The sequence below is a fragment of the Ambystoma mexicanum genome, chromosome 2p (assembly GCF_040938575.1).
Source record: "Ambystoma mexicanum isolate Mex_15411 chromosome 2p, UKY_AmexF1_1, whole genome shotgun sequence".
Classification (NCBI taxonomy): domain Eukaryota; kingdom Metazoa; phylum Chordata; class Amphibia; order Caudata; family Ambystomatidae; genus Ambystoma; species Ambystoma mexicanum.
In genome coordinates, this window is record NC_090923.1 from 626,233,768 (window position 1) to 626,254,403 (window position 20,636).

Genomic DNA, 20,636 nt, shown 5'->3' on the forward strand with positions numbered 1-20,636 from the left:
TGGTTTTAATCCAGTTTGCTAGGCTGCTGACATGCATAGCTCAGCCAGTTTTGTTATGAACATTGTTTTGGGCTCTTCATCTTCCCAGATTTAGTATGCACACATACTTCATACTGCCAGATGTCCGCTGGTGTTCAGTGAGATTTTTGGATGTGTTGCAATGTTTGAAAATAGGCATTTTGAGCTGGCATTCAGAGAAACAAAAGGTGATTTTAAAGTGCGGTTTTTCCTTTGGCACACATTTCACTCATGGCACCCCGGGCCATCCTGCTCGCACTGGTGGGTGGCAAGTTAGGCAACCATTTTAGTGTGCACAAACTGCGTGGTTCTCCTGGATTTTGGCGCACATGTGGGCTTTTTGGCCATCTTGGATTTTCTAAGCCCACAGCACCAAATGTTGCAGCATGATAGCTCAAACGTGGGTCAGGACCCCCAACAGTATCCTAGCTTAAAGGGAACCCAAGATGGGAGGGAAAGTCTGACCGTGACAAAAGAGGTGCTTTGCGTTGTCGTGCTGCAGTGACTACCATCCAAAACAGCTCACCCGGCCCGAGTCCAGAGGGGTCCTGCATAGAGTTTAAATGCATTCCTCATCCGAGAGTCCTTGCATTAGCGAAAGACACCAACCGGAGATCAGTTTGAACCTGCAACCCCTGCACATTCAGAACTGCAACTGACGTCGGGGGGAAAAACAACCTCAGACCTTCTATTGACCTGGCAAGGCCCGGTGGAGAATCACTAGTGCATCCACTGCCACACTCAATGCCTGCTAAGACACCGTTCACCCCTTCCGTACCTCCTAATGTCACACGCCGCAGGTCCAGAGCCTGGCGGAACCACCACAAAACTCGACATGCTCCTTTCATTCTGTTCCCTCAGAGCATTATCACCCATGACTGCAACCCATGCTCCGTAATGCCAGACACAGGGTGTGCCATGCCTAAAACTGCCCTAAATGTGATTGCACCCTGCGCCAATGCTGCCTTAAATGTGATTACACCCTGCGCCAATGCTGCCTTAAATGTGATTACACCCTGCGCCAATGCTGCCTTAAATGTGATTGCACCCTGCGCCAATGCTGCCTTAAATGTGATTGCACCCTGCGCCAATGCTGCCCTAAATGTGATTGCACCCTGCGCCAATGCTGCCTTAAATGTGATTGCACCCTGCGTCAATGCTGCCTTAAATGTGATTGCACCCTGCGTCAATGCTGCCTTAAATGTGATTGCACCCTGCGCCAATGCTACCTTAAATGTGATTGCACCCTGTGCTACTACTGCCTTAAATGTGATTGCACCCTGTGCCAATGCTGCCTTAAATGTGATTGCACCCTGTGCTACTACTGCCTTAAATGTGATTGCACCCTGTGCTACTACTGCCTTAAATGGGATTGCACCCTGTGCTACTGCTGCCTTAAATGTGATTGCACCCTGTGCTACTACTGCCTTAAATGTGATTGCACCCTGTGCTACTGCTGCCTTAAATGTGATTGCACCCTGCGCCAATGCTGCCTTAAATGTGACTGCACACTGTGCTACTACTGTCTTAGATGTAACTGCACTGCCCAGCATTACAAATACTTCTGACACACGGAACACGACTGACTCCCCACTGCTATGTGCCCTAATGAACTCCCGGTCCCTTCCGGCACACGCCTTGGATGTGCACGACCTCATAGTCAAAAACAAATTAGACATCCTCTTCATTTGTGAAACCTGGCTAAACGAAGCATCAGGCCCTGCCCTATCCCTTGCCATACCCGAGGGATTCTCCATTTATAGACAGGATCGTACTTCCCACAGAGGTGGTGGAGTTGCTGCCATCGCAAGGGAGACACACTCAATCAGGATAGTCCAGGCGGACCTGGGCGGCTCAAGCTCTGATTACCTTTTACTTAAGCTCAATCTATCACCTAACTGCACTATTGCCTTCCACATTGTCTATCGCCCTTCCGGGCCCAGCTCAGACTTCCATGATGCCCTAATCCATTCACTGTCTGACAATCTTAAGAAGACCTCAAAAATCATCCTCCTACGAGATCGCAACCTCTGCCTAAATGACCTCAGTGACCACAACGCCACTGCCTTACACAAGGCCCTCTCCAATCTAGGATTTTCCTAGGCAATCACCGCCCCCACCCACACCAAAGGCCGCACGTTGGACTGGGTGTCCCACCACAACTGCTTACTAAATATCAGAGATCGCTCCCATTCAGTGGTCCGACCACCACAGCATTATATTTGACATTAACACCTCTAAAGGACCCCCCCAAACTCGTGTGTTCCTCTTCCTGCCACACTTTCTAGAAGCTCTAAATTGCTCACCAGGGAAAACCTCACTCAATACCTTCTGGTGCCTGCACTGCTCCCCCCCCCCCTTTAGCAATGACCCCACCATTCTTGCTAATGACTTTAAAAAGAGCATCACTCTAGCCGTAGACAACGTAGCCCCACTAACCCTCAAAAAAGCAAAGAAAGTCAAACGTGCGAACGCCTGGTTTACCCAGGAGCTCCTACAGTTGCGTTCAAAGAAGAGAGCTGCACATACTTCTTGGAAGAATAACCCCAAAGATTCCACTAAAGCTGCTTTCAAGGCATTGTCTAATGAATATAAGACAGCCATTATCAAGGCCAAAGCCCTATCCTTTAACACAAGGATAGCCAATGCCAAATCCGCCACTAAAGAAATGTTTGCCATCTTCAGAGAGCTTGAAACCCCCACCTCCCCTCCTCCCACTATTGTTAAAGACGAGGCTTGGTGCAACAAAATTCATTGGCCATGCTTGAGAAACTGGACACCCTGCACTCCAAAATCCTGGCCCACCAAAGGGCTCTTTTCGATATCATAGCCAACAGCCACAGCCCACCCTCACCAGCCACCAACACCAACCAACCTCCTCTTTTTGAATTTAAGGACATGACTGAGTCTGAAGTCATTGCCCTCCTCACGTCTATCAAACCATCCAACTGCAAAGGGGACGCCTGCCCTGCGCATGTCCTTAAGGACTGTGCAATCCCCCTTGCGCCTTTTATCACCGCCTTCATCAACGCACCCTTCCAGTCTGGCCACGTCCCAGCTGGACTCAAAGAAGCGTGGGTCCGACCACTCCTCAAAAAACCCGCCCTAGACCCATCGGTCCCAGGGAATTACAGACCTATCACCACTGTCCCATTCCTACTGAAAATCTTGGACAAAGCAGCTTACCTGCAAGTGCAAAAGTTCCTGGAGGACAACCACCTACTAGGGGTTCGGCAATCCGGCTTCCGGCCGCGACGTGGCACCGAAACGGCCCTCCTTGACCTTAAGAATCAGATGGATGATCTTAGAGATGCAGGAAAACCTGCACTACTTCTCCTTCTGGACCTATCTGCTGCCTTTGACCTTGTTGATCACAAGGCCCTATGCCACCATCTCGTCACCGCAGCTAATTTCTCCCCCAGGGCCTGTAAATGGATAACCTCCTTTCTGCAAGAAAGAGTAATGAAGGTTTTTTCCAACACAGCCTTGGCCAATCCCAGCCTCATTCAATGCGCCGTCCCACAGGGTTCCTGCATTGCACCCACCCTCTATAATCTCTTCACGAGGCCCCTCTTCAAAATTCTGGATGCCCTGGGCATCTCATACACCAACTATGCTGATGACACTCGGGTGCTCATCCCCCTCTCGGGAGATTACACGTCTGACCTTAACACCCTCAACTCCATTTACGCCACTATCCAATCTTGGATGGCAGGAAACAGGCTATGCCTCAATACTGAGAAAACCGAACTTCTGCTTATTGGATCCCCGTCCACCCTGGGCAGGCTGGACAAGCAATACAGCTCCTTCACCGTTGACAACATCCCTATCCTAGTCTCTCAAACAGTCAAAACCCTTGGCGTTTACCTGGATCCGAACCCGACTATGGACAGGCAGGTTAATGCCATAGCTTCCGCCGCAGCCTACCACTCTAATCTGCTCAATGCCGTGAGGCCATATCTCTCCCAACAGAACTGCCTCACTATCGCCAGGGCAATAATCGGCTCAAGGCTTGACTATTGCAATGCCCTACTCATCGGAACATCGGGGAAAAACCTTGCTAAACTACAACTGGTTTAGAACAATGCCCTTAGGGCCGCCACCGGTACTTCACGCAGGGACCATATCTCAGGTCTCAGAAAACAAGTCCACTGGCTCCCAGTCAAGGAAATAATCATATTCAAAACCCTTGCCCTGATGCACAAATGCCTCCATGACATGGCCCCACCTTACCTTGTCCAAAGGATCGCCAAACCCTGCACCACCAGGCGAGCCAGAACAGCTTATGCCAACATGATTACTGTTCCAAAAACTAACAAAGCACACGCTGGTGGCACCAGCTTCCCCACCATGGCTGCCACCCACTGGAACGCCTTACCACCACACCTTAGACTAATTGAATCCCATGGTGCCTTTCGTAAAGCCATCAAAACCAAGCTCTTCGTGTAAACCTGCAGGCCCTAAGTGTACACCCTAACAGCCTGGATGTTTACTGCTAATGTATGTACCAATTTGTCTGTAAGATGTAATCTCAAGAATACTTGCTAGGCAGCTTTTTGTGGGCTGTAGAGCGCTCTACAAATGTAAAAAATAAATAAAAAATAGTATGTGTGGTAAGTTACAGTGGTTCTTACCTGCCCCTAAACTCCATTTAAAGGTTTTCCTAACTTTTTCCAAACTTTTATTATACTTTAGTTTTACCATAGCTTGCTAGTGCAAGCATTCCGAAAGTTGGGGGCACTTCTATTAGTTAGAATACTTTGTCCTCTAACCCTTGGAACTGTTCACTGGATCCTCCCAGAGAACCTACCTTAATTTTTTCCAGCTTCACAAACTTTGTCAGAACTTTCCTGAGTTTTCGGGCATAGGGCCCCAGACAACTTGAAGGACTTTTGAAGTTGGCGTTAATGCTCTGTGGACCTTTGGTGCATAATCTAATATGTACTTTCTTTTACAGGGGTTTGATTCGTATTATGCCCTCAACCTAGTGTATTATGCCCTCAGTCAAGAGACTGTATATATGTAATCTATTAGTGGTGTGTGATATTTCTACCCGTTCATAGTCATTGCTCATAGTGATATTATTCCATAAATAACTGTATTTGTATACATACTGTCCAAGTGTAATCTATGATTCCCACTGTGTGTACTCATTGTGGACTCTTTACAAGCTCACCCCCTCTTGAGCCTGGACCCTCGTCACTGCTACCTTAAACTGGTTTTGCTACATCTCCCCAGAGTTAGGTTGGCTTTCTATACATCTATCCACCAGGCCAGAGTATAGAAAATCAGTCCTAACATGCAGCATGAAACACATTCAGGGAAATTGGGTGGCACGATCGGGAAGGGGCAGGCTCTGGTGGGCTTCCAGCGTGGACAAGTAACGCAGTCCGAGCGAGGGGGGGATAGGTGGAGGTGGCGGGAGGAACGAACATCGCATTCAAAGTCCCCACATATAACATTAGGCGATTGAATTCCCTGGTAAAACGGTGTAAGGTGGCCTTGTTCTTGAGGGGGGAGAAACCAGACTTTATTGCACTCCAAGTAACCCACATCTGAAAGAGTGACAAATTGGGGCTCCAGCTCCATATGTGTCTGTATGGCTTTCAGGCTAACGCGACTGACAAAACAGCGGGGGTACTGATTGCCCTCAAGAATATCCCCTGTCTGGTGATTCTATATTCTAGGGGTGATAAACGGGGGCGCTTTATTTTTTTGTCAAATTTCACATCATTACTGACATATTCAACTGTGGTGACCGTGTACGCGCTGAATTCTAACAATATTGGTTTCTCAGAGCGACATTGGCAGAGCTTGAGGGGATGGTCGAGTGGTATGTCATTTTGACTGGAGACCTCAACATGACTTGGTGCCAGGGAGGATCCTAGTGGCAAATGATACAGAGCACACCGTCCTAGAGGCTCAAAGACCGGTTTGCGGGGGTGGGGCTGATGGATATCTGGCACATGTGCAGTGGGGCAAAAGCGGGGTACGCGTACTACATGCACGTGCATAGGATGTTAACTTGCATAGTCCACATCAGTGTGTCTGAACAACTAGCGGGGAAGAATCCAGGTGGTTTCCCTGGGCTTGATAGCATTGTCCGACCACACACCACTGGGTGCGACGGCTGATATGACCCAAGGCCAGATGAGGCTCTAGCAATGGTCCCTCCAGGATTGGATCCTCACAGATAGTCATGTCGGAGGCAGTGGGGGAAAAAATCAAGACTTACTTCAGGGACAACTGTCTGACACCTCCCCAAGGAATTGGTGGGATGCTTTGAAGGCGGTAATGAGGGGAGAATTGATCGCTCTCAAGGCCTCTAGGGATAAACAATTTAGAAAAATGGAAGAGGAGTTGGAATCGCAACTCAGACATAACGCGATTTAGTGGCCAGTTGGACCTGTTGACGGCTAAGAGGGCGGGATGAGTCTACTAATGCGAAGCAGTGATTCTATGTGAGAGGAAACAGAGTGGGCAAACTCCTAGCGAGGCAACTTAGAGGAGAGCGACCCAGTCAATCTTTTAAATTTGGGACGGTTTGGGGAGTTGCGAGGGGGATACGGAGGAGACTCTACAGTGCTTTGAGCGCTTCTATGGTACTCTCTATGCCTGGGACAGGCCTCAAGAGAGCCTGCAAAAAGAATATTTGAATGCTGTGGCGCTACCAAGACTGTCGGAGGCGAGCAGAGTGGCCTGGAAGGGGATATCACAGAGGAGGAGGTTCACGTGGCCATTGGGAAACTGCGCCAGCATTAAGCCCCGGGCCCAGACAGCTTCACGGCCGCCTTCTACAAAAAGTATCGAGCTATCCTTGTCCAGCATTTAGTGTGACAGTAGAACTCCTCTGAGGTAGATGCGGGGGCCATCACGGAGTCCATGGCCCAAGCTAAGCTGGTGGTGTTCCCAAAACCTGACAAAGACTCTAGACAGTTTGGCTCCTATTGCCCGATAGCCATTATCTACACGGAAGCTAAGATTTACGCCAAGATCTTGGCAACTAGACTTGAGGGCCTGCTTCTCAGCCTTAATCATCCTGACCAGTCGGGTTCATCAAATCCCACCAGGCTTTCAACAACACAAGCGCCCACAATGCGGCTATTCTTAAATTGGCAACTCTCACATCCCATTTGCCTAGAGAGGGGGGACCAACAGGGCTGCCCACTCTCACCCCTTATATATGCATTATACATGGAACCATTTCTTTTTACAGCGCCTAAAACAAACATCCACAGTGAAGGGCATCCCGTTTGGGGGGATAGTCCATAAAACAATGGCATTTGCTGACAACTTGCTTCTGTCCCTCTCTGATCCGGCTGCCTCTTTCGAGGCAATTGACGCTGAGAGAGTCCATCGATGAAGTGTCAGGCTTAAAAATTAATGTGCATAAATCAGAGGTGCTGAAACTTACGCTGTCGGGTGTGGCCCTGGGGGAGGAACAGGGGCGCTCTCCATTTCAATGGGCGAAGGAAGTAAATAAATATCTGTGGTTCCATATAACAAAATCTCTTGATTCCCTATATGTTGCGAATTACCCCCAACTGCTCCGCTCACTGAAAGCGGACCTGACGTGCTGGAACCCTCTCCATATTTCCTGGATGGGGCGGATCGCTTCGATTATTTTTCATTTTATTTTGTATTAATTTATTGCATTTTTGGTACACATAGGATCTTACACAAATGTTTTCATATAATTCATCCACTTCGGCAGAATAGAACTCCCTAAAGCCAACAATTATAACATTTCATAAACCGTCCAAAAACACAATTATCTAAAATTCATAAATAATCCAAGGATATAATACATTAAAATGTAAGTTTCACTGAACAATACTCATACTCCAGAATCGGAGAACATGAAGCAGTAAATCTTTATCAATCCCAGCCCCCACACAATTCCTGTTCACCCTGTTGCATCAGTTTTCTTATATCTGAGAAAATAATTTGCAGGAATGTTACCAATGCCAAGATAAGGGAAAGTTGGGAGGTTGACATTATCCTTTCCTATAAGCTGTGTGTGCATTAATGCCTGTTCAGTGGAATGTATAAATGGTCCCAACCTCAAAATCTTGTCGGTACTAAACGTTGGGCATTCATTACTAAATGAAATGACTCAAGCAGGGCCGTGCCATGCCATGCATCCGACACCTGCGCAATTCCCTAGTTGGGCCCAATTTTGGTCCCATGATTTCTAACTTTGGAAGGCAGTTTATGCGAAACTTCAAATACCAGTCACGATGTACTTGAGAGGGGTATTTATTAGGATACATTTTTCATTCCACTGACGGAACTCGTCCGCTTGCTCACGTTATCTCCACTTTCTCCCCACACTTCTAGTGTTATGCAGATGACACCCAACTCCTCATCAAACTTTCCCCTGAAACTCTTACTTCCTCTACCATTCCTGACTGCCTATCTACTATCCTGTCCTGTGTGCTTCTAATGATCTCTGTCTCAATGCCAGCAAGAGTGAGACCCTTCCTATCGGGACTCTTTCTCCTTCTTAGCTCCCTTCATTCTGGATTATGGGCTCTCACCCCTCTCCTTCACCTGAAACCCGAAACCTTGGAGTCATCTTTGACTTTTCTCCCTTTCCTTCCTCACATTCTGTGCCTGACCAAGAAGGGCCATTTCCAACTCCACCTTCTCGGAGATAGCCTCCGTTTCCTCACTTTTCCCCAGAAGCTTAATGTCTCTAGAGCGCTGGTACTCTCAATGCTGGACTACTGCATTAGCGTCTTCCTTAATATACCCTCTTCCTCTCTCCGCCCCCTCCAACTAATCCAGAATAGGGCTGCAAGGCTTGTGCTTGGCCTCAAGCCCAGGGACCGTATCGCTACAGCTATGAAATCTCTCCACTGGCTCCGGGTTGCTGCAAGGATCAAATTCAAATTCCTCTGAATCATCCATATTCTCCCTGATATTTGGCTCTAACTCTCTGTATGCCAAGCACTTCTCTAAGCAGCGCGCGGGCGGCTGATCTTTTTCCTTGCCTGACTCCCTCCTCTAAAACAGCCTCCCCTTTTTCTGTCTTGAGCCGGATCGCCTCATATTCCACAAGCTCTTCTAGACTTTCCTCTTCTCCTCCTCCTTCCCCCTTTCACTCCCATATTAAACACCACAGTCGTTGAGATTAGTGGCCTGGGCACTTGTGTGTCCTCCTGGGTCCTGACCTTCCGTCCAATTGCCTTCAACCTCCGCCCTCCCCATGCAGATTCCTTTGGGCTCCCACATGGTTGTGCTGTCCCACAGACTTCCGCTTATTGTTTTGGTAGGGGACCACTCCTTACCAAGTGGTCTCTGCCAGGCACTTAATTGTTGCCTTGCAACAGACTCTCTAACACTACCCCCCCACCCTCTCCCACCCTCTGTGGAACCTCTAGTACTTACCCCCATTCCCTTGTCCCTTCTCTCTCTTCACTTGTACGCTCCAAATGTTCACAATGCCTATTCGGACTACCTCTGTCTTTTTTCAATTTTTATGTTATTTGCCTTTTTGTTCCCTTTTACCCCTCCCCTTGGCACGGTGTGGGTGCTTTGAAACACAATGTATTGATGTATAAGCATTTACAAATGCACAATAAAATAAATATACATCCTTTTTTTTTAATCCTTATATAAGGTCAGTCTCCCCAAAACCATGAATATCCATCATTTTATCCCATCTTTTTTTTTATCACATAATTGGACTTCTGACCGTCCATATCCGCCATCGTAAAGAATAGATCACATCTAATTTTAAATTTCCTTTAAAAAGGGTTGGACTCCTTCAGTAGGAGATCGTTTAAATAAGAACCCAGACTTGATTCATTGGACTGCTTTAATTTGTTCCACAATGATAGCTTCTCTTAACATATTGTAAAGGTTTAGCGCATGGGTTGTTTTTTACCACCTTCATCATAGATGAGCATGTCTCGGGAGGATAGCTCAGCGGCAACGTGCTCACCTTGGAAGCAAGACATGGAGCAAAAATGGTTTTGTCCGCGCTTAGAAATCTCTGGGTATTAAGCGCGTTATAAATAACCTATCGTATCATAGATTGGCATGAACAAGTCTTCTCCTCCATCCTGAGTTTAAATTTTTCCACTTACCTTTTATGAAGCGATCACAAACCCTAAATAAAAGTTAATTAACTCTTGTTGTTTTTGCTTCATTCATCTTCCAAATAACAGATGTGGCTTTTCTTCGACTGCTGCAGGTCATAATATATGATTTAGTCACATTAATGACCAGCTGATTAGTTTAAAAGTAGGTCTCAATAACGCATAAGTATTTTCAAACCCGCCGGGGTGTAGTCCAATTAAAATGAGGTCGTCCGCATAAACTGTGCAGTTAACCGTCAAATTTGGATCACTTGGACGAGTAACCCCCCAGATCTTGCCAGATATAAATTGAACAGAGTTGGGGCGAGGACACAACCCTGGCGCACTCCTCTCTCCAAACGAGTACTACGTGACAAATCTCTGCAGGTGTTTAGTCGGACCTTAGCAGAATTACTGGTATACAGCATCTGAATAATATGTAGGAGTCCCAAATTAATAACCCAGCAAATTAATTTCCCCCATAGTAGTAGTTAAATTAACATAGCCAAAAGCTGATGATGGGTATATTGCTGCAACATATAATGAACGGCCAAAATTACCACTGGTGTCAGAAATGCACGCACAGAGATCTAGCCCACTCAGATGCGTTCCCACCCCCTTTCTAAAGCCCGTTTGTAACAAGTTAAATCTATGCGTCTTCTCTGCCCACGCCGTCAGCTCCTTCAACACCAGAGTTGCAAAAATGTTCGATGCGCAGTCAATCAATGAAATTGAGCAATAGCTCAAAGGGTCCTCTCTGCTACCGGTTTTAAATATAGGCACTAAAGTCGCTTCTGACCAAGTTTCAGGACATTGAACATCCACAGCAATATATGAAAATAATTTAAACAAGCTATCGGCCCAAAGCAATGGACTATTCTTGTAAATTCCATTCACCACACCATCAGGCCCACTGGCTCGGGAATTGTTCAACTTTTTAATTACAATCTAAATGACCGACCTCTCAAACTTGAAAGCCTAAACAGCTGACGACTTTCTATGTCGTGTGGTACGTGTGGATGCTGTACTCTGTCAGGACTGTACCCAGGTATCGGTAGTTGAGACCTTTGATGATAATGAACATTGGGGGTGCACCCGGTTTGGCACGTGGGACTAATGCACAATGTTCTCACTTAATTACATTCTGAATGGATATGGATGCACTGGGAAACAGCGATTGAATGAGCTTCTGTGTGTAGACTTCCCAGTCTCTGCACGCTCAGAAAATGTGTAGCCTTGCATTACATTGGCTAGACCGCACCTCCAAATCATCCACCCTGTCAAGCAGCGGTTTTTTTTTCACTGCTTCGTGTGTCATATCCTTGGTTAGGAGAGGCACCTCGGTTTCAATCAGATTCTTTCTCCCTTCAACTGATTTAGTGTGCTCAAATTGGTCGGAAAGCCTTAATGGCATGGAATCAACATGGCCCGTCTATTTGACTTGCTAGCTTAGCATTGTTCAGCTGTAGTTCTGATAGGATCTCTTTCATTTGCTCCTATTCAGCTGTTCCTGCCTTAGCATTTCTAAGCATATAATGACACATCTGTGCCCTTTCACACAAAGAAAACGATTTTAGTTGTTGAAATCCTTCACGATTTCCAACGCAAGATCACCATCTTTTGGTTCTGCCATGCCAGTGAACTGGGTACTGTTCCCATCTGGTAAGTAAGTTAAGTTGCAAGGCATTGCAGCCTAGTATCGCACCAACTGCCTTTAGTGCATGCACAGTTAATTGGGAAAGGTACTCCCCCCCACCCCTCTTCCCCCCCAGAGAATCCTGGGGTTCTTTTGTAGAATCCCACTTTAAGAGGCTTAAGGTTTCTGATGCGGCACAAAACAGACTGGTGTGCCTAGTGAGGTCCTATATTAGGACTTAATAGGGAACAAGGTTAGTGAACTGGTTCAAGGAAAAGCAAAAGGTTCAGGGGGTTCACACCAGAACTAGAGTTTAATTTTCTGCCAAACTGTCAAAACATTGGTCACCATCTGAATGGGTGGAAATGTCCAAGCAATCTTCCTTGCTGTTAAAACTAGTAACATCTATGCTTAATACAATGCTAAATGAACTTAAGAATGTAAATTTAGGCCCCAGGTGCCTGTGCAAATAAAAGAAGTAAGAGTATGCTAAAATTGAACCTGAATTGTGACTGCAAACCAAAGAGAACTGCATCTGTTTTGGTTCTGAAATGGGAACGATGAACAGACACATTAATACTACAAGCAGTGGGGTTAATCTATGTATCACTACATGTAAAAAGTAATCTATCCCTTGTGAAAGGTCTATGAATAGTGGTCTCCTCTGGAACTCGATACATTCTTGGTGCTTTTGACCTTCATACTGTATAAATGGTACTTTATGAACTGAATAGTATTTTTATACTGGGGCCAATTTGCCTAAAGCAACCAGTATTTGAGGCTAGCATTAACATCTATTAAACTAAAAACTAATTACATCTGTAAACTAAAACTGCAAGGTTATATTTTCTTAATATATGACATCTCGGAATGCATTGATACACATTTGTATTGTGTTTACATACATATGTGTTCACTACACAGTTGAAAGTGTTAATCTAACTACATTATTTCCCTTTGAAGCATATGCTCTGTACACGGATGTTAGTCATAATAAGTCAACTAAATAATTTGCACACAGGAAACTGTGAACACTGATGCTTAGTGGTAGACCAAATCACACTAGATGAGTAATGGAGCAGGGCAGACAGGCTTTACACTGAGAATTGGAATGGACAGCTACTGAAGTTCGATTAGTCCCATGATCATCCAAATACACCCCATAAAATATAAACATTAATTTGGTATTGTATTAAGATGGAACGGAAAATCAATTAACATAATGAAAGTATATAACAAAACATGGTTAGGTCTGTGATTCCATCTCACTCCTTGACATTAGATATAGGGGACAAACCCAGCAGGTAAGTACTAGGCTTATTTGGGTCCTAGAAAGCAGGGTGAAAAAGGGTAAGGCACTAAAGGAAATGCACCAGAGCACCAATAAATCAGATTATAATTTCAATATTGAACCTCAGTAGTTCTTAATTCACCTAAAAGAACAGTTAGAAATACTGTTACCCAACATGTTAACTGTAACACATGCACTCCCTATCAGAAAGAGTGAACTACTTTGTTATACTAATATACATATATATATATATATATATATATCTCACTGGTACAACCTATAATTAGTTTATTTTGTAAACTATCCAGGAACCCACGAGGATCAAGGGAAACATTTCAACGTTAAAGAACCTGTTTCAGTCCCTTTTTGGAAGTTTAGGAAGTTTCCAAAGTTTCACACATTGAAATCAATGGGACAAATCTCATAGGCCTGCCGCTCTTATGGGGAAATTTGGTATGTTCATATTTTACCCCACAGGTGCAGCAAGAGAGTAGCCAGCCAGGGATACCTCTTAAGAGTTCCAGCTCAGAGTTTGAGAACCAGTAGGCAAGAAAAGGGTGGTTAAGGAGTACAAGGCCTACTCCAGGCGCTGGAGATCAACTGTAGAAAGGGGGGGGCTTAAAAACCCCACTTCTCCCAGACCTACTAATGGAACAACCTACGTTATCAAGACGCGGTGAGACTCAGCAAAATTTGCTTCTTCAATTTCGACCCAGGAATGGTAGGTGCACAGGTGATTTTGGTGCCGAATTTTGATCTGCTGGCGAGCTGCAGTGGGGAGCTCCGGGTAGGTATCTTTCATACCCACCAAGCACTCAGTGAGAATGGCCCAGCAGAGAAGACACCCAGAGAAATTGTCCTACCACAGAGGCAACGACTGGAGGTGCCTCAAGATGTCCCATGACAGCTGAGGCAAAGTAGCAGCAAACTACTTGGATGTTCATGCCACCAGGACCCGGAGGGACCCCGCCCCTACCTTTTGCACTTAGTCAATCAAGGACAGCCAGTTCAAACAGCTAGGACGTCTAGAAGCAAAGAAAGAGACCTGGAGAAGATTTAACTAGTGAGGAGGAGCAGACTTTAGCCCATCTTTACAGCATTCTCTTCAAGTAAAGGTCAGGAATGCCTCTTAAGAATGCAAAGTGGCTCCCCCCTTACGCAATCACACAGACTAGCCAAAGCCAGCCCACCCATCACACTCCAGGCAGCACACAAAGGTTTTGATGGACAGCCAAACTCATTAACATTCCCACACAGGATTTAGTTTGTTAGGTCTGCAGGACTGTAAATCAATCTGCACCAGTTTAAACCACAACTGAGTGTGCCTTTGCCCCATAGAGAAAACGGTAGCCAAATATTGAATGGCTGGGTGCATTCCAGCAGCTACCATGAAGTTCCATTGGGCTATTAATGCGGTTAAAGTAACTAGAACCTTGTTGTAGCCAAAATTAAATTACAGCTTCCACCAGCCTACTCCTCAGAAAATGTCCAGTATGATAAGCAACCCTGCCCTGCTAGCCCCATCAATTGCTGAGGGCAGCATGCAAGAATAAGGGTTGTAGTGATGTCGGACTTCAGAAGACCCTCTAGGCACAAAATAAATGTCGAAAAACCATAAAAGCCAGCAAAGAGTTTTGGGGACTGAGAAAGTTAAGGATACATAACTCGCTAAAGTGAAATTCTGATCCAACAGTCACAATCTACTGTCTCGATTTAAGACATTGTGTACTCCCAGTCCATGTCATAGTTTTTGTTAGCTACATGTTTTGATGAATCCATGTAAGCAAAATGTTCTTGCATGGAACAAAATAAGTTGGTATTTGCATGTTACAATTGCGACACAGTAAAATGCTTGGCATCTTCTTACTGAGTGTACTTCATTGGGGTGAATTAAGCTTGAGTGACCCATATCTGCCTATGGCTTTTATAGAAATACATTTCATTTGTTTCTGCATGAACCTTTTTATTACTGTTGTTTCTAAGTAGGCAAAGGAGTCCGATTGTTGGCCATCTTTGTTCTTCGCTAGATTGAAAGTTAAGAGGCACAGCAGCTCTTCAAACACATTATTGAAATGTCGGGCCCAACTGGCTCTCTAATTGGTTAAATGTTATATTGGTAGTAAGCAAGTGAATGTTTGATTTCGTTTCAGTGTAAAGCAATCAATGTGTATTCTGGAGGAAACTGCTTTCAGTGCAACACTTCAAGACACGGTGAGTGTTTTCCATGTGCTGGGCATGTAAATTGGATAAACTTCATGTATTCAATTTCTTCAGAGGTTTTTGGCCAAAAAGGATTACCATTGTAATTGAACACAAAATGCAATTACCTTTCAACTTGCCAGTACATAACTTTTCTCAAATCCCAATGTTGTGAAACTTTTTGGCTGTGTTGAAAATTATGCAAGCTCTGGAAATAGAAATTGCACAAACTTCCTTCACGTTCCTCTCTACATTCGATAATAATCTTTAAGGCAGAGATTATCTTCCATCGCTATGTAAGAATTGTAAAGGATTAAATGATTCACAGTGCCGATATCCTATGAACATATGAGTTACCTCAGATGTACAATTTATTCCCAACCCTTTTATTATAAATAGCTATCCAAACTCTATTTTCTCTGCCTGTTCCTAATGTATGTCAGTGTTTTTACATTTGTCTAGTGAATGTGAAAATGTTTCCTACTTCTGAATCCAGATTATACTACTACGCTTCGTCCCCTTTCATTAAAATGATATGTCCTTGTTGGGTAGATTTTGATTTTTATGTGAAATCCCCTACACACGTGAGTTCCCCAGCCCTTTTTGCTGGACTACTGGATTTCTGGTCTGTTCGCATGAGTAAGTGGGAACTTTTTCCCACACTCATTCTTTTACGATATCTTTGGGATGCTTTTATATTTCTTTTATACCTTTTTCTTGGAGTACTGCTTTCCTCCAAGTGTAATGGCATCTGCTTTTGACGTTTGCAGCACACAGCACACTCTGTGCAGTGTTGCTGGGAGCCCTTTCAGGCTTCCCTCTTTTTCTGTCATTGGGGGATATTTGTACCTTCCTATCTTGATCTATTGAGATATCTGCACACCCCACCTTATTTGGAGTGCTGAGAGGTTACACTGGATCTCCTTTCTCACTGCTTCTGTAACTTTTTTTTTAGTGTCAAGCTAGTCTGAATGGCTGGTGGCAGTGGTTTTATCCTACCTACTTTCTTGAATGTCTACTCCTAGGCTGTACTCTCAGCCGCGGTAGCGCCCAGAAGGATCACCATAGAGCCAAAATGGTGACGATCTTTTTTTTTTTATTCACCAATTCAAGATTGCTTGTTCTTTCTTGGTCCTTCTTCTGCTATGCAAGTTGGGGGATGTCATGGTTTGACTTTTGTCTTTGTCGGGATCCCTGTGTGACACCAGCCAAGGTTGCCAGTAGGTCTGTGAGGACAGGAAACGGGGAGGACTCAGAAACTCAGCTGTTTTTTGTCTTCTGTTCCTGCCTGGAACAGTTCCAACCGGGAGGCTTGCTGTCCTGAAAGGACAGACACTACCCACAGTGTGAATGCTGCATGGGTGCTGCTTGGATGGGTTCCTGCATAAGAGGCATGAATCCTGAGCTTGAAGACGAGCTGACCACTGGAACAGAAGAACCCATGAGGAAGTGGATAGATGCCCACAGCCACTTCCAGATGACCAGAGATGCCTTCTTTGTAATTGCTGCTGTCCGACCCCTTCTTCCAACCGTCTGGAGAGCCTCAAAAAGGACTCTTTCCCTTAGACTGATGGGTTCAATCATTCTCAAGACGACCTGCTTTTCGAACCATCCCACACAGTGCTGACACCTTCACCGGCTGCACACCATCCGTATCATGTGACCTGTGGTCATTGTCAAGTGCATCGCCTTCCGAAGATTGAATCCTCCCGAAACTTTGGTGGACTCCTTCCGGACCTCCAGAGGCAAGATTCCGCTGCTTGAAGTCCTCACCAGAATGCTGGACTGTGAAAGCAAGATGAATCGACTATGCAGTAACTGTTCTTCAATGGTGCTTTGGAAAGTGTCAAAATCACAGAACCACAAAGAATCCTTTGCCTGGAGCCTCTTCACTTGCAAGATCCATTCCAGTGTCCCTTCTTTCGTCTGCCTGACCATGGATTCGGTGACTGGGTCTGCTGCTGCTGCATCGTGGGGGCATCCTCCTCACGTGTAAGGTACTGTGAGACTCTTAGTAGAACTTATCTAGAGTTGCTTTGCTGCTCCTTTGTTGCTGGAGGGCTTATTCATGTGTTTGGGAGTTGTAAGGAAGGCATGTTTTCAAGAATAGACGGACACAATTGATCACAGTTCAAGGGTGTTTATTAAACTGTATAGGTAGAGTGGAAAAACGCCTAATCTAAATCTAAGATGGGAGGAAGCTACGACCATCAAATCAAAATAAGGCAGTCCTAGTGGCGCCTTGTCAAATATGTCATATACTAAGAAAAAAATCTATTGCCAATCCTTATGCTAAATAAAAATGTGTGGGATAGGGCTCATAAGAAATGAAGTGTTCACAAACAATGTCAGGATGCGGTGTTAGTCTCCCTTCCCCACATTTTGCGCACTGTATCAGGCGGGACTCTGCAGTACACGCTCGAGCTTTCCCAGCACAACATTACATTTTCAGCTATCAGGATCTTTGATGGCCATCTTGCTCTATAAATAGTCTCTTGCCTTCGAGGGCCTGATGCATTCAAAATAACAACAAACGTTCCTTTCTGGTTGTACGTTGGGTGATGCTTTTTCACCCTTGGATCCCCCTCTGTGGTATTCACAAATCTTAATGATTTTTAAATAGTTCAAGGTGGACAACCCTCTGCCGAGTTCACTCTTGTCAACACACCGTTCTTTGGGACTTTGCCCCTTACCATCGGCATCCCTCTTTCGGGTTCACTCTTGCCAATCTCACAGTTCCTTCTACTTTCTTACGATGTGGAATTCACTACCCTTATTCACGATCATCTGCCGGTCAAAGACTTTCGACTGTACAGAGGATTGTACTAGACACCATATGACCACTTTGACCCTCATCTCGCCTTTCCCAAGGCCTTCTGGTAATAGTAGTTTCAACAATCTGGTAATCGCCCAGAGTTTCTTGAGTGAGCACCCACGTGGTGCATGGCTCCTCTGCAGCTGACTTTCCCCTTTTACATCAACAGTTCTTTTTACATTTTGCAATCAGCGTTTTCTGCTTTTGTTCAACATAGTTTGGTTTCTTTATTGGTCCTTGCCTCGACTCACCGACTGTGATGAACCGCTTGGCTTTCTTCGGATCGGGAGTCAAGGCCGCAACCATGGTAGGAGGAGTCTTCCTCTGTCCTGCTTGTCAGCATAGGCACGCTCCATAGACTGTTCACATCTGCTGCAACACATTTGGGCTATTGTTCGCTGTCTTACAATTCCTTCCACAGAGGTCTCACAGGTCTTGGTCGGAAAGGGCAAGGTTGCTTTTCGAGGGGATCGGGTCCTGGTCCTCCGATGTATTCCATATCTATGACAGTAATCACCACAGCTGTGCTGCTTCAGAAAATCTTTCTGCATCCTGCGTCAATGACGTTGATATGCGGCCCTCGAGGACCTCCTCCGACGGCCGACGTCACTGGATGTTAGAAGTAGGATGCACAACGACCATAGCCTCTGTTCCGTTTTTTCCACGAACGTGTTCGCTTCGGAGATCTCGGCGCGCCTCGACTCTTTGGAGTTTCTGTTCGTTCGGTTCTTCGAACCTGTTCGTTTGTGAAGTTAGTCCTTTGTGATGTCTACCTCTTCTTCCTCCCCGCGGCCGGGCTTCAAGAAGTGTGGGGACTGTGGGTTCAAGATGTCGGTGACGGACTCGCACAATGCCTGCCTCTGGTGCCTCGGGGTGTCCCATGACATGGATGATTGTGTCGACTGCTAGTCGCTTACGTCCAAAGCCTTGTGGGAGCGCAAGAAGAAACTGTCAGTCGGTAAGGTGTCCAAGCCCTGGAAGACGAGGTCCGCAGGGCTTTCGACGGACGATTCAAGGGGCGACCCTCCATCGTCGTTGGAAGCCCAGTGGGTCGCGGTCCCGGAGTGGGTCCCGCCACTCCTCTGCCTCTTCGAGGCACTCCTGGAAGCGCCGTCATCGGTCGCCTTCCCCGTCCTCATCTGAGGACTCCGCCCGTCGGCGGGTCGCTTATCCCACCAAGCATGCGACACCGGAGGAATGGGCTTCCTTCGGTAAGAAAATGCTAGCGATTCTTGAATCGCAGGGCACTGGTCTTTCTGCGCCTCCGAGTGGGGTCGGTCGTGATCGGACTAGAGACACCGCTCGTACGCATTCGGGCTCGGGTGGTCGGCACGATTCGCGGGAGCGGTCCCGCTTGGACAAGGGGAATCGTTCTAGTCACACCCGTTCCAGGTCCCGGTCCTCGACGTGCTAGAGACCGTGTGAGCCTGTGATGTCTTGGAGGAAGACGTCGACGCCTGTGGCGCCGAGGTCGTCGAGGGACTTTCTTGAGGCTCCGCCTCTGAGGAAGTCATCCACGCCATCGGCGCCCAGGATGTCGAGGGACACGCTCGGGACTCGCCCTCAAGGCCTGTGTCGACGCCGTTGGTGCTGTCGGCACCGCGTTGATTCACTAGACTCCTTTCGAGGCTGTTTCGATGGGGCTACCCCAGGGCACGGTGGAACCCCCTAGAAAGGCTCTGGCCAAGGTCAAGCATGGCTTTGTTCCCCATTCTGTGCCCTCTTTCCGCCATCTTGAGTACATTACGGAGGTGGATGAGGGCTCTGATGATGGCATGGTTCCTGATACGGTGCCAGATGAGATTCTCTTGGGCCATAGCCAGATTGCGGACCTGCGTCAGTCCCTACACGACGCCAGTGGTCTGGACACCTCTCCGGAGGTGGAGTTTTGTACGCCGGAGCCTGGCAACCATGCGACTCCTCGTACTGGCGCCTTATGTCTAGGGTCACTGAGTACTTGGGGTGGTCTGCTCCCCCAGGGGATTTTCTTCAGGATGACCTCACGGATATCCTCGACCAAGGTCCACCTACTGACCCGGTACTGCTGTTCCATATGGCTCTACAGAGCAGGGTGGCGGCGGCGGCTTGGACTGCTCCGGAGAGTCTCTCGGCAGTGGGCAAGTCTTTGCCGCGAAAATACCACCCAGCCAGTAGCGACCCCTGCTACTTGACGAAGCACCCCACTCCAGAGAGTTTGGTGGTGCAGGCGGCTATGGCCCCAGCAAAGCAGGCGTTGTATCCTACTATCCCGCTTGATGGGGACGACAAGTGTTTTGAAGGTTGGGTGAAGAAAGTGTTTTCTTCAGGGGGTATGGCTCTTCAGGCGGCCAACTCCGTATGTGCGTTGTCACGTTTCACACACACTTTGTGGCACTGTTTCCTTAGTGGACGAACGGGATGGTTTTCTTGCTATGGTCCAGGATGGCAAGGATGCCATGTGTGAGGCAGTTCACTCTGGTTTGGACATGGCAGATTGTGTCAGCCGGTCCATGGCGGCGAGCACCGTAATACGCAGGCTTGCGTGGTTGCGGAAGTCGGGGTTTGCTCCTGATGTGCAGGCCCGGCTCCTCAACATGTTCTCTGACGGTGTAC

At 46.6% G+C, this 20,636-nt stretch overlaps 1 protein-coding gene across 2 annotated transcripts in view; it reads left to right on the top strand.

Moving 5' to 3' along the window:
* The window catches only part of RBM6 (RNA binding motif protein 6), a 1,836,548-nt gene that overhangs the window by 861,473 nt on the left and 954,439 nt on the right, over positions 1 to 20,636 (top strand). For both annotated transcript variants that reach the window (XM_069644148.1, XM_069644149.1), the window contains exon 9: positions 15,181 to 15,241. In XM_069644148.1, coding sequence (XP_069500249.1) covers positions 15,181 to 15,241 — 61 coding nt within the window. The remainder of the gene's footprint in view (positions 1 to 15,180; positions 15,242 to 20,636) is intronic.